Raw genomic sequence first — 11,634 nt, 5'->3', positions numbered from 1 at the left:
CATGCTGCATGGTCAGCACCTGGGAATTTCTCTTGATGACAGTGCATCGGGACCCCTGAGAAGCCTGCAGTAGAGAAAGCTTCAAAATCCTGATTTTGTGAATGGTGAAGCTAAAATTAAATCAACAGCCTATGAATTCTCGATCCTCCCATGGATTCATGTCTGCCCTGCCAGGATTCCGGACTGACCCTGTAGTCATGACGGACGTCACACCTAGGGCCGGGCCTGGCTCTCACATAACTACAGACGCGTCCCAGGACCGTCGAGTGGGCTGTTCCCTCTGCTTCTGCTGTGAAGTCGCACGCGGTCTAACCTCTTGGCTTCAGGGATTAAATAACTCAAACACGGTAGCATATTAACCCAAATCCTACCAACTCCCGCCCCCAAACCTGGCAGGCAAACTGTGTCTTCACAGACGATTCAGGAAATAGCCAAGGCATCTGAAAGATAATTGCTTTTAATTTTCTGAGTTTTCACTTATATGACATAATAAAGGCAGATTTATGTGACCTGATAATGACATTTTTACAAAAAAACAGTCCCCCCAAGCATCTGGTCAATAGAATATAAATATTTACAATGAAAAAATAGGCAAGGAAGAGGAATCATCCTCCAGGTCAGTTTCTCTCCAGTGCTCCTCAGACTTGGACATAACTACCCGTCGGCCCCCTGGCTGTCACGTCACACCCACCCTGCATCACTGACGGCCGGGACACGTGGGCTCACTGCAGATGGACATTTTTGTTCTCTGTCACTCCTATGCTTTTTCTATGCTATTTTGAAAGTTATCTGAAATAGGAAATTAAATATAAAAATGTAAACTTTGAAAGAAGAGAAAATAGGAATAAATATGGGTAAAGGCAACGAATGCATAAGATACAAAGGCTCTGAGTTAATATTCCACAACACTAACAACAAAATAAAATGCTCTCTATATTTTCTTCGCATGGACATTGTGTTTCCATTTAATTATGTATTATGTTAACAAAAATTGCCTCTAAAGAGGATGTTAAAAAAATAGCAATGACATTACCCATCCTTACTGATGAATATACCATTACCCTAATTTTCTCTAAAACAAACTGATTTTTTTTAAAGTGACCAATATAAATTATAACACGGAGAGCTTAAGATTAAGAAGCCTCAGTAGTGACGGCTTCTTAAACTACAAAGACTTGAGAGGTCAGTGTGAACAGGGCAGCCGGCCCGCTCAACTGGGTGGGTTGCAACACACTGGACTGCGCGGCACGGAAACACGACGAGGACTCTCCCACAGGCCACGCCGCTGACACGGAAGCCCTCGTGGGCGGGAGTGGTGGACACTGCGGCCCGCCAGGAGCCTCGAGCACGGATGAATGTCCACGTCCGGTGACGCGGCGGGCGGCCCCTGCAGACCCGCAGCCTCAGGTGTGGGAGCTGCGCCGCCCTCGGGTGCCCAGGGACACGCGGAGCCGTGGCTCCCGGGCTTTGTAATGTTCGTTGAAGTCCAGCCTGAAGCTGAGAAACCGAAGGCTCTCGTCGGAGCTGGTCGTCAGCAACACCAGGAACTGCTGCACGATGCCCTGGCAAGAGCGAGAAGAGTCACGTTCACTTCGGCAAGAGCCGCCCTCAGACGTGTCCCCACCCTGGATCCCGGGGAGTCTGATTCCTCCCCGAGCAGCAAGGCTTTCACAGACGGGGGCCCCCACCCGGGCAGGTGTGCCAGTGCCAGGAGCGGCCGGGACCCAGGGCTACACGGCCGGCACCCTCGCGCTGGGAAGGGCGACCCTGACCTGTCCAAGTGAGCAGCGCAGGCGTTCTCCTCGGAAGCCGCTGACCCGCAGATGTTGCTCCTGCCCTGAGTTCCCCAGGAACAAGCAGCGAGCACAGCGACGGGGGCTGCGCGCTCTAGTCTTCCTATTTGGGATGCAAACCCCCCTCAGGCTGCACGCTTCGCCTTAATGGGATTTATGGAGGAGCATTTGACCCTGAAACCCAGACTGGAGACAAGTTGAGGATCCAGGGCATGAGAGAGTCATGCTCTTGACCATGACCTTGAGGCCCCAATGTTGTGGGCACAGCCACAGCTGCCTCTTGACAGCGACGCGTCACCACTCTCCTCTCACCACAGGGTCTTGTAATGGGGCACAGGAGTCTACTTCAAGTCCACTAAGATGAGGACCAACTGCTGCTACTCAGAGTAGGCAGAGGCTCCCAGTACGCACAGATCCACCCCTGCCGGGGCCACCCACTGCCTGCAGAGTCAGCAGTTCAAGGCAACAGCCGGCCACGACGCCCTTCCTGGTGGCCTTGGGAAAGCTCTCACCCACACAGAAAAGTCACAGGGCACCACATCCCTGCCAGACCTGTCCCAAGCCTCCCCAGCGCCATCTTCCTCTCTGGTTTCCAGCATGCCAGTGCTCACAGGCGGGCCCACGGAAGTGGCCTACCCTGGGTGGGCAATTTGTGTGTGTGAGCACTATTCTCTTTCTAGGGACAGGAGAAGAAAGGCCCAGTGAATCCTCCTGCCAAAATACAGACAGTGACTCCCTGTTGTGTGGTGAAACTGACTGAAGGCACCCAAGGGCGTGTTGTGCACAGGCCGGAGGCCCGGATATGTATCCGAGACCTCCAACACGCTATGGAGGACAGAAAGGACTTCTGCTGTTATAGACATGAGCACTGGTGGGGATGGTTTACAAGGAAGACTAGGCTGTAGTCTGCGTAAAACTGGGATTGTCCTGATTAGGACTGCTTTTTAAAAATGTGCTAACTCTACCAGAAAGTGTGTGGCCATTGACCAGAACGTTATGATCTCGCTGAGAAATGAGCACAGACTTCTAAAGTTACCCTCGCTCCTTCATAGCTGTGCAGTCATCGCCTTTCGTTATTTTAGTGTGGTGCTAACCCTCTGATTTTAAGAGATATGAATGCATACTGCATAGAACATGAGTTCAAGGAGGCATCTCGCATGAAGATGCCATTCCAAAGACACGTCTGCGCACCAGGCATGACCCCTGGTTGCCACCACCTTCTATGAGGCTTCAAAGATGCAAGGGTGGGCCAAGGTGAGGGTGAGACCCCCGTAAAAGGGGCAGCTTTCCTCTTTAGTTACCCTGAAGGACGCGTGAAGTGGAAAGCACGGGGACCCCTGGAAGGCAAGCTGGACGTCACGGGGCAGGACGGGACTCCACCAGCACACAGAGCACAGTCTCTAGGGTCTGGGGGTCACGGCTTGGAATGTTTCTCTCATCAGCTACCAGCATCCAAGAAGGAAAGTTCTTGGCCATCTCCCACCTTCGTTTCCACCCTAAAGCCACACTGAGGAGCGGGAACAGAAGCAGGACGCCTGGGCGCGCAGGGCAGCCCTCCTTGGCGCTTCTCCCAGGGTGTCTGCAGCAGGGCCGGCCTGGGCATCCCAGGAAGGCACCTTAGAGGGCTGTAGACAGCCCAGGCCCCTCTGCTTCACAGGCCAATGTCGGCCCCACCCTCGGCCGAGCTCCCATCCAGGCTGCAACCTGTCGGCCAGGAGCCAAGGAGACCGAGTGCCTGGGAGGTCACAGGGTCCCCAGGGGGCCCAACATGACACGGAGGAGGTCCCGCCACAGGGGCTATCGTGTCCACACTAGTAGGTGCCAAGTGTGCCGGGCCGACACACCTCTCGTGACCGGCAAGCAACAGCCAGTTTCAGAAAGCGGCAGGAGGCCCGCACGGCCACTCTGCACCCTCCCACGTACCTGGTAGAAATGCGTCAATATCCGCAGCTGGGAGCACATTTTGGGGATCGACTCCCGAAACTCTCGGATCCTCTTCTCCTCCTCCTCTTCCTCCGCAGCCGTCACGCCCCACTGGCCCTGAGGAACCAAAGTACGGACGGAATTAGGTCACAAGGCAAGAGTCAGCCGGGACGCGGGTGGGGAGGAGATTGCCACTGCCCTCCGTGCTGTCCAGCGTGACCGTGACAACCTGCCTGGATTCCTAGGAACATTCGAGCACACAGAACTGTCTCTCTGTTTTTAACGGTCGTCACGCTGTATGACAGGTGACAAGCAGCACACAGGGGCAGAGCGGAGCCTGAGGCCTGCGGGCTGGCCCGAAGTAACCCTGTACTGACTGGAAAGAGAACATTCCTCACAGCCAGCCGGGCAGCCCTGCGACACCGCCTCTTGCGCTGTGTGCAGGCTTTCTCCGTCAGGGGTGCGGCTGACGGCCTGCCTTCTTCACCAGCACGTCTGGAACCCTTGTTTATAAAGCAAGCTGAACGATGACACTGCCCCTCCTGAATAAATCCCACACATGGTCAGTGATGCTTTTAAGCCCAGCTAGGTGCTTTCCCCTCATATTCCCTACCCATTCTCCACCAGTGTTTGTAACCCAGATTGGCTTTCTCTTTTAGCTTGGGCAGTAATGATCGCTGCTCTCCTTCCTTCGCCATCCTGCTTTAGAATACAGATGTGTATGTCATTAACACCTGCAAACACATTACACCTGTTTGGCATCACTTATGAGCTTTAAGCAGTATCTCCTCGCCTGGCTATGAAAGACAGAGAAGTCCCAGTGTTTAGAACAGTTCCCACCTCCTTCCCCGCCAACCTTGTCGTTTATTTCTTTAAACAAAGTTTTACATGCACTTTTCACTGTAGCATATCATATAACAACCTCAAGTGCTTAGTGTGATGAATCACAAGGTGAACACACCCATCACCATGATGCAGTGAATGAGCACATTCCTGGCACCAGAAAATGCTCGCACGGCCTCTCCCAGACATACTCCCGCACCCAGGAACACCAGCTGCTGCAGACAGTAAACACAAAGAGCGGAGGCACTCCTGGGGGCGGCGTCCATCCCCGGCCACCACAGTGACGCCAGGCTCCTGCCCCTCTTCCCCCCAGTGGTGTGGAGGTTTGTTCACATCCTCATAACAGTGGTTCTGTCTTTACAAAGTCTGTCGCTCTGCTGGGGTATAATGTGCCACTGGGTTTTTAGTCTGGACCACCTGCTAACTGAGGAGGCAGTTGTTCCTGAAGTCAAGATACATTTTTAATGGGGCCATTTCCGCACTGGGGGTCCCCGCCTCCACGGCACCAGGCCCTCTCCGGCTCCAGCTGCCTCCGCACAGCCCTGAGGTCTCCAACAGACGTGACAATGGCACCGTGAGAACCCACCCTTTGCTTGCTCTGCGGCTAAGACTTTCTATACCATTTAAGGGAAGGGTCCCGGCCTCAGGGTCGTGAAGGCACTGCTCGCCCTGCCTTCCACCCTCCATCTGAATCTCCCTGGTGCTGATCTGTGTGTTGGGGGCACAGGGTCCAGGCCGCGTCACCTAAGCCCGCCCCCGGCCTCAGGGCGCCCTGCTCCGAGACCCCCTCCCCTTCTGCCTTAGCCCCCTTGCGCCAACCCCGCTCTGAGCGCCGTGGCTTTACGACAGTCGGCCCCTCGGTGACACGCACGCCCTGCTGGTTCTTTCAACAGCCCCTGCTGCTCTGGACCTTAGGTGTTTCCACCACAAGACTTTCGGATCAGCTTCTCCATCTCTACCACAAAGCCGCTTTTGAGATGAGAACTGGGCCTGCACGGAATCCAAGCCTCAACTCCTCAGGCCCCGTCAACTACACCGAGGATCCAAGTAAGGCCCCAAGGACGCCTTCCTGCAGGGTCAGCACCCTGTCTTGCCGGGGCCAGGATGTGAACATTCAAGGCCATGAGCCACGTGGCCTCTGTCACAGCTGCTCACATCGGCCCAGGCCACACATCCGCAGACAGGCAGGCTGTCCCGACAGGCTTGGTTCCAGAAGCAGCCCTCGTGAGGCTGACCTGGCTCGTGTGCTCCGCCCTGGTACAAAGGCTTTCATGCACTACGCTATGTGGTGGTGCCCTTTGGATGGCACTGCTGTCAAAATTTCATTTCATTTCTTGCTCAGAGTTTTGCAGAACGACCTTGCTTCCAGTTACCTTGGGTATGTTCACCTCTCAATTCCCATCATTTATCTGAAGACTTTTGGATTTTCCATGTCCACAACCATGACTTTTGGGAGAAAGAAAAGAGAGCTTTCTTTCTTTCCCTTAGTACTTCGTCTTGGCTTGTGATGCTGCCTGGACTATCGGTGCAGAAGTCGTGTGTCTCACTCTCTCTCAGGGAATGCTTTCATGTCTCAACACTGATGATGATCTTTCATACACACCTTCTTACCAGGTTTCACCTGGTATTGAGTGGTTTTCTCCATCTATGGAGATAGTCATATAATTTTTCTCCTTTGGTCTGTAAGGGTGAATTACAACATTTTACTAGAATAAGAAAGGCACACTGGATCACAGACAAGCCCACACTTGTCTGACACATCCCAGCCTGGCAACACCCCAGAACATACCCAGGCACACAGTGCCAACAACAACAGAAGCCAGACATGCTAAATGCTTTGTTTTGTAACTCTGACTCGGGAATCAGGTCAATAGTGTTCATAATTACATTCAATTTTGTTTTGTAAATAAAAGGAATCCCTAAAAATGAAAAGCCAAATGGAACCAATTAATCTAACTGTGCACTGGGTTGGTGGCATAACCTTATGGGAGTAATTATTTCCAGGGACCCTCTCACATGGAATTTGAAAGCACTTACCTCCCGGGATAGATCCCAAGGGAAAAAAACAATGCAAAAAAAGGAAAGCTAATCAAAGCCACGCTGTTCCTATATTGGCAGTGGCAGCGTCAGGGCTCTCGCCCCCAGACAGGTGAGTGCCCAATGTGTGCAGGGATGTAGGTGTCATGAGACGGCAAGTAACCAAGATCTTCAACACTTCAGAAGCAGCAAAGAAGAGAAGCAAGGGTCTTTGGTCCTAACCTGAATGGGCAGCGCAGGATGTAGAGAAAACAGGAAGGAATGGAGTCAGGAGCAGGACACAGACAGGTCTTTGGGGCACCTCGCCCAGTGGGTGTGAGCAGAAAGCAGGACGGCCGGGAGCCTGCAGGTGGACTGGCCTGCGCCGCAGCCCACCCACAGATGGTATGCGGGTCGCCTGCACAAGCTGCAGCATTTAGGCGAACCACAGCTCTAAATGACAGGTTCGAAAGGATTCTAGAAGCCTGTGGAATCCAAAGGATGTCTCAGACCTAGCTGCAGCCTTCATACCTCTTCCTGCATCCCACGCCTCTCTGAATAGAACACCTGGGGCAAACCTGGGCTCCTCACGCAGGTCTGTCCCGCCTCGCCACTGACAGCCAACGGTCTGGGGCAGCCTTCGACGCCCACATGGTGGAGGCAGCTGGTAGCAGAGTTGCAGGCCTACACTGGTTATTGATTTGCACACTACAGGACAGCACAGGACTAACTCTGCAGGAGGGCAGACTCTCAGGGCTCGTGAGCAGCTTTCGGAAAAAGAGCAGTGGCCAGCATAGACTGAATACTGAGATCAGTAACCGACAAGGGTCTCACATGTGGCAAATGAGTTAACTCCCTGAGGCCACATGTCTTGGCATGGCTAGTTTACACATAAAACACTGTGTCCCATAAGCTACAGAGCTAGGCTAAACCCAAGTCGGCCTGACATTGGTCCGTTCACAGGACTGCACGAGGCCGGGCCCAGGAGGTCCAGTGTAAGCAAACGCTACAACAGTGGGAATTACCAAACCACACCTCGACCTTGAGATACTATAAAGACCAACTTCGACCTTGTGATACTATAAAGACCGACCTGGACCTCATGATGCTATAAAACCAACCTCGACCTGAAAACGCTATGAGACCGACCTCGAGATGCTATGAAGACCGACCTTGACTTCAAGATGCTATGAAGACCAAACTTGACCTCGTGATACTATAAATACTGACCACAACACTATAAAGACCGACCTTGACCTCGAGATACTATAAAGACCAACCTCAACCTTGAGAAACTATAAAGACCAACTTCAACCTCGAGATACTATGTACGACCAACCACGAGATGTTATGTAGACCCACCTCAACCTCGAGACACTATGAAGACAGAACTCGATCTCAAGATGCAATAGACCGACCTTGACCTCATGATACTATAAAGACTGACCTCGGCCACGAGATGCTATAAACATCAACCTTGACCTCAAAAAAGACCAACCACGACCTCAAGATGCCAAAAAGACCAACCTCGACCTCGAGCTCCTCAAAAGACTGACCTTGACCTTGAGAAAGACCAACCTCAACCTCATGATACTATAAAGACCGACCTCGTCCTTGAGATGCTATAAAGACTGATGACCTTGACCTCGAGAAAGACCAACCTGGACCTCAAGATGCTATAAAGACCAACCTCGACCTTGACACACTATGAGGATCGACCTCAACCTTGAGATGCTATGAGGACCAACCTCGGCCTCGAGACACTAAGAGGTCTGACCTCAACCTGGAGATGCTATGAGGATCGACCTTGACCTCGAGTAGCTATAAAGACAGACCTTAACCTCGAGATGCTATAAAGAACAACCACGACCTCATAATGCTATAAATACAGACCTTGACTTTGAGAAAGACCAACCTCAATCTCAAAATGCTATAAAGACCAACCTCACCCTCAAATGCTTAAAAGACCGACCTTGATTTTGAGATACTATAAAGGCTGACCTCAACCTCGAGATACTATAAATACCAACCTCGACTTCATGATACTATAAAAACCAACCTGGACCTAGAGATACTATCAAGACCAACCTCGATCCTGTGATGCTATGAGGACCAACCTCCGACTCAAATGCTGTCAGGACCGACCTTGACCTCAAGACGCTAAGAGGACCAACCTCAGTCTCGAAATACAATAAAGACCAACCTCGACCTCATGATACTGTAAAGACCAACCTCGACCTCGAGATGCTGTAAAGACCAACCTCGACCTTGAGATGCTATAAAAACCAACCTCGACCTTGAGATGCTATAAAGACCAAGCTTGACCTCCAGAAACTATAAAGACCAACTTCAACCTAGAGACACTATAACGACCAACCTCACCTCAAGACACTATGAAGACTGACCTCGACCTCAAGACACTATCAAGACCAATCTCGAACTCAAGATGCCGTAAAGACCGACAATGACATCAAGATGCCAGAAAGACAGACCTCGACCTCATGAAACCATAAAGACCAACCTCAACCTCGAGAAAGACCGACCGAGACCTCGAAATGCTATAAAGACCAACCTCGACCTCAAGATGCTATAAAGACCAACCTAGAACTCAAGATGCTATAAAGAAGAACCCCGACATCGAGATGCTATAAAAACTGACCTTGATCTCGAGATGAAACCGACCTCAGCCTAACACCATAAAGACTGACTTCAACCTTGAGACGTCATGAAGACTGACCTCGATCTCGAGACACCATGAAGACTGACCTCGAGCTTGAGACACCATGAAGACTGACCTCGACTTTGAGATGCTACGAAGACCGACCTAGATCTCGAGACGCCATGAACTTCAAGATGCTATAAAGACTGATCTAGACCTCGTGATGCTATAAAGACTAACTTCTACATCGAGATGCTATAAAAACTGACCTTGATCTCGAGATGCGACCGACCTCAACCTCATGACGCACAAAGACCGACCTCAACCTTGAAATGCCATGAAGAACGGCCTCGAGACGCCACAAAGACCAACCTCGACCTTAAGAAGCCATGAAGACCGACCTCGACCTCGAGACGCCATGAAGACAAACCTCAACCTCGAGACGCCACGAAGACTGACCTCGACCTCGAGACACCATGATGACGAACATCGACGTTCCCATGCTATAAAGACCGACCTCGACCTTGAGACGCCATGAAGATCGACCTCGACCTCGAGATGCCATGAAGACCAACCTCGGCCTACAGACGCCATGAAGACCGACCTCAACCTCGTGACACCGAAAGACCGACCTTGACCTCGAGACGAAGACAGACCTCGACATCGAGACGCCACGAAGACCGACCTCGACCTCATGACACCACAAAGACCGACCTCGACCTCGAGACGCCAGGAAGACCGACCTCGACCTCCAGATACCATGAAGACCGACCCAACCTAGAGATGCTATAAAGACCGACCTCAACTTCAAGATGCTATAAAGACCAACCTCGACCTTGAGCTCTAGATGCTCTAATGACGTATTTCGACCTCAAGATGCTATAAAGACCAACCTTAACCTCGAGGAAGACCGACCTCGACCTCAAGATTCTATGAAGACCAACCTAGACCTCAAGATGCTATAAAGACTGAACTCGACCTCGAGATGCTATAAAGACCGACCTCACTTCGAGATGCTAAAGCTGACCTTGACCTCAAGAAAGACCAACCTCGATCTCAAGATGCTGTAAAGACTGACCTAGACCTCAAGATGCTATAAAAATTGACCTTGACCTCAAGATGCTATAAAGACTGACCTAGACCTCAAGGTACTATAAAGACCGACCTCAACCTCGAGATGCAATAAAGACCAACCTCAATTTATGATGCTATAAAGAATGACCTTGACCTCGAGATGTTATAAAAACCAACCTTGACCTCAAGATACTATAAAGACCAACCTCAATTTATGATGCTATAAAGAATGACCTTGACCTCGAGATGTTATAAAAACCAACCTTGACCTCAAGATACTATAAAGACCAATCTTGACCTCGAGATTGCTATAAAGACTGACCTCAAACTCAAGATGCCATAAACCCCGAACTTGACCTCAAGATGCTATAAAGACCAACCTTGAAAGACCAACCTCAACCTCAAGATGCTATAAAGACCAACTTTGACCTCAAAATGCTATAAAGACCAGCCTAGACCTCTCAACGCTATGAAGTCCAACCTCGACCTCGAGACGCTATTAAGGCCAAACTCAAACTCGAGATGCTATAAAGACACACCTCGAACTCAAGACACTATGAAGACCGACCTCATCCTCGAGACGCTATGAAGACCGACCTCTACTTCGAGACACTATAAAGACCGACCTCAACCTCAAGACGCTATAAAGACTGACCTCTACCTCGAGATGCTATAAAGATCGAACTCGACCTCGAGATGCTATGAAGAACAGCCTCAACCTTAAGATGCTATAAAGACCACACCTTGACCTTGAGATGCTATATAAAGACCACACCTCGACTGCATGATGCTATAAAGACCAAATTCGACCTCATGATGCTATAAATACTGACCTTGACCTCCTGAAAGGCCTACCTGTAACTTGAGATGCTATAAAGACTGACCTTGACCTCGAGAAGACAACCTCAACCTTGAGATGCTGTAAAGATTGACCTCGACCTTGAGACACTATAAACACTGACCTCAACCTCATGATACTATAAAGACTGACCTCAACTTTGTGATACTTTAAAGACTGTTGCAACCTTCTGATACTATAAAAACCACACCTCAACCTCGATATACTATAAAGACCACACTTCAACCTTGAGATGCTACAAGACCAGCCTTGACCTCAAGATGCTATAAAGACTGACCTCAACCTCGAGATGCTATAAAGTCTGAACTTGACCTCGAGATGCTATAAATACAAGCCTTGATCTCAAGAAAGACCAACCTCAACATCAAGATGCTATAAAAGGCTGGGCTCGGTGGCTCAGCCTGTAATCCCATGCTTTGGGAGGCCAAGGTGAGTGGATTGCCTGAGCCCGCGGGTTCGAGACCCAC

At 50.7% G+C, this 11,634-nt stretch overlaps 1 protein-coding gene across 1 annotated transcript in view; it reads right to left on the bottom strand.

The window, feature by feature from the left end:
* Nucleotides 1-439: 439 nt before the first annotated feature.
* The window catches only part of TUBGCP3 (tubulin gamma complex associated protein 3), a 73,956-nt gene continuing 62,761 nt past the window's right edge, over nucleotides 440-11,634 (bottom strand). Inside the window, exons 21-22 of the mRNA XM_021719479.1 lie at nucleotides 3,717-3,833; nucleotides 440-1,562 (exon numbers count right to left, since the gene is read on the bottom strand). Coding sequence (XP_021575154.1) covers nucleotides 1,404-1,562; nucleotides 3,717-3,833 — 276 coding nt within the window. The 3' untranslated portion in view covers nucleotides 440-1,403. The remainder of the gene's footprint in view (nucleotides 1,563-3,716; nucleotides 3,834-11,634) is intronic.

This window comes from Carlito syrichta, unplaced genomic scaffold, assembly GCF_000164805.1.
Source record: "Carlito syrichta isolate Samal-C Ts95f unplaced genomic scaffold, Tarsius_syrichta-2.0.1 Scaffold314748, whole genome shotgun sequence".
NCBI classification, from domain to species: Eukaryota; Metazoa; Chordata; class Mammalia; order Primates; family Tarsiidae; genus Carlito; species Carlito syrichta.
This window is presented reverse-complemented; position numbering and strand designations above follow the sequence as displayed.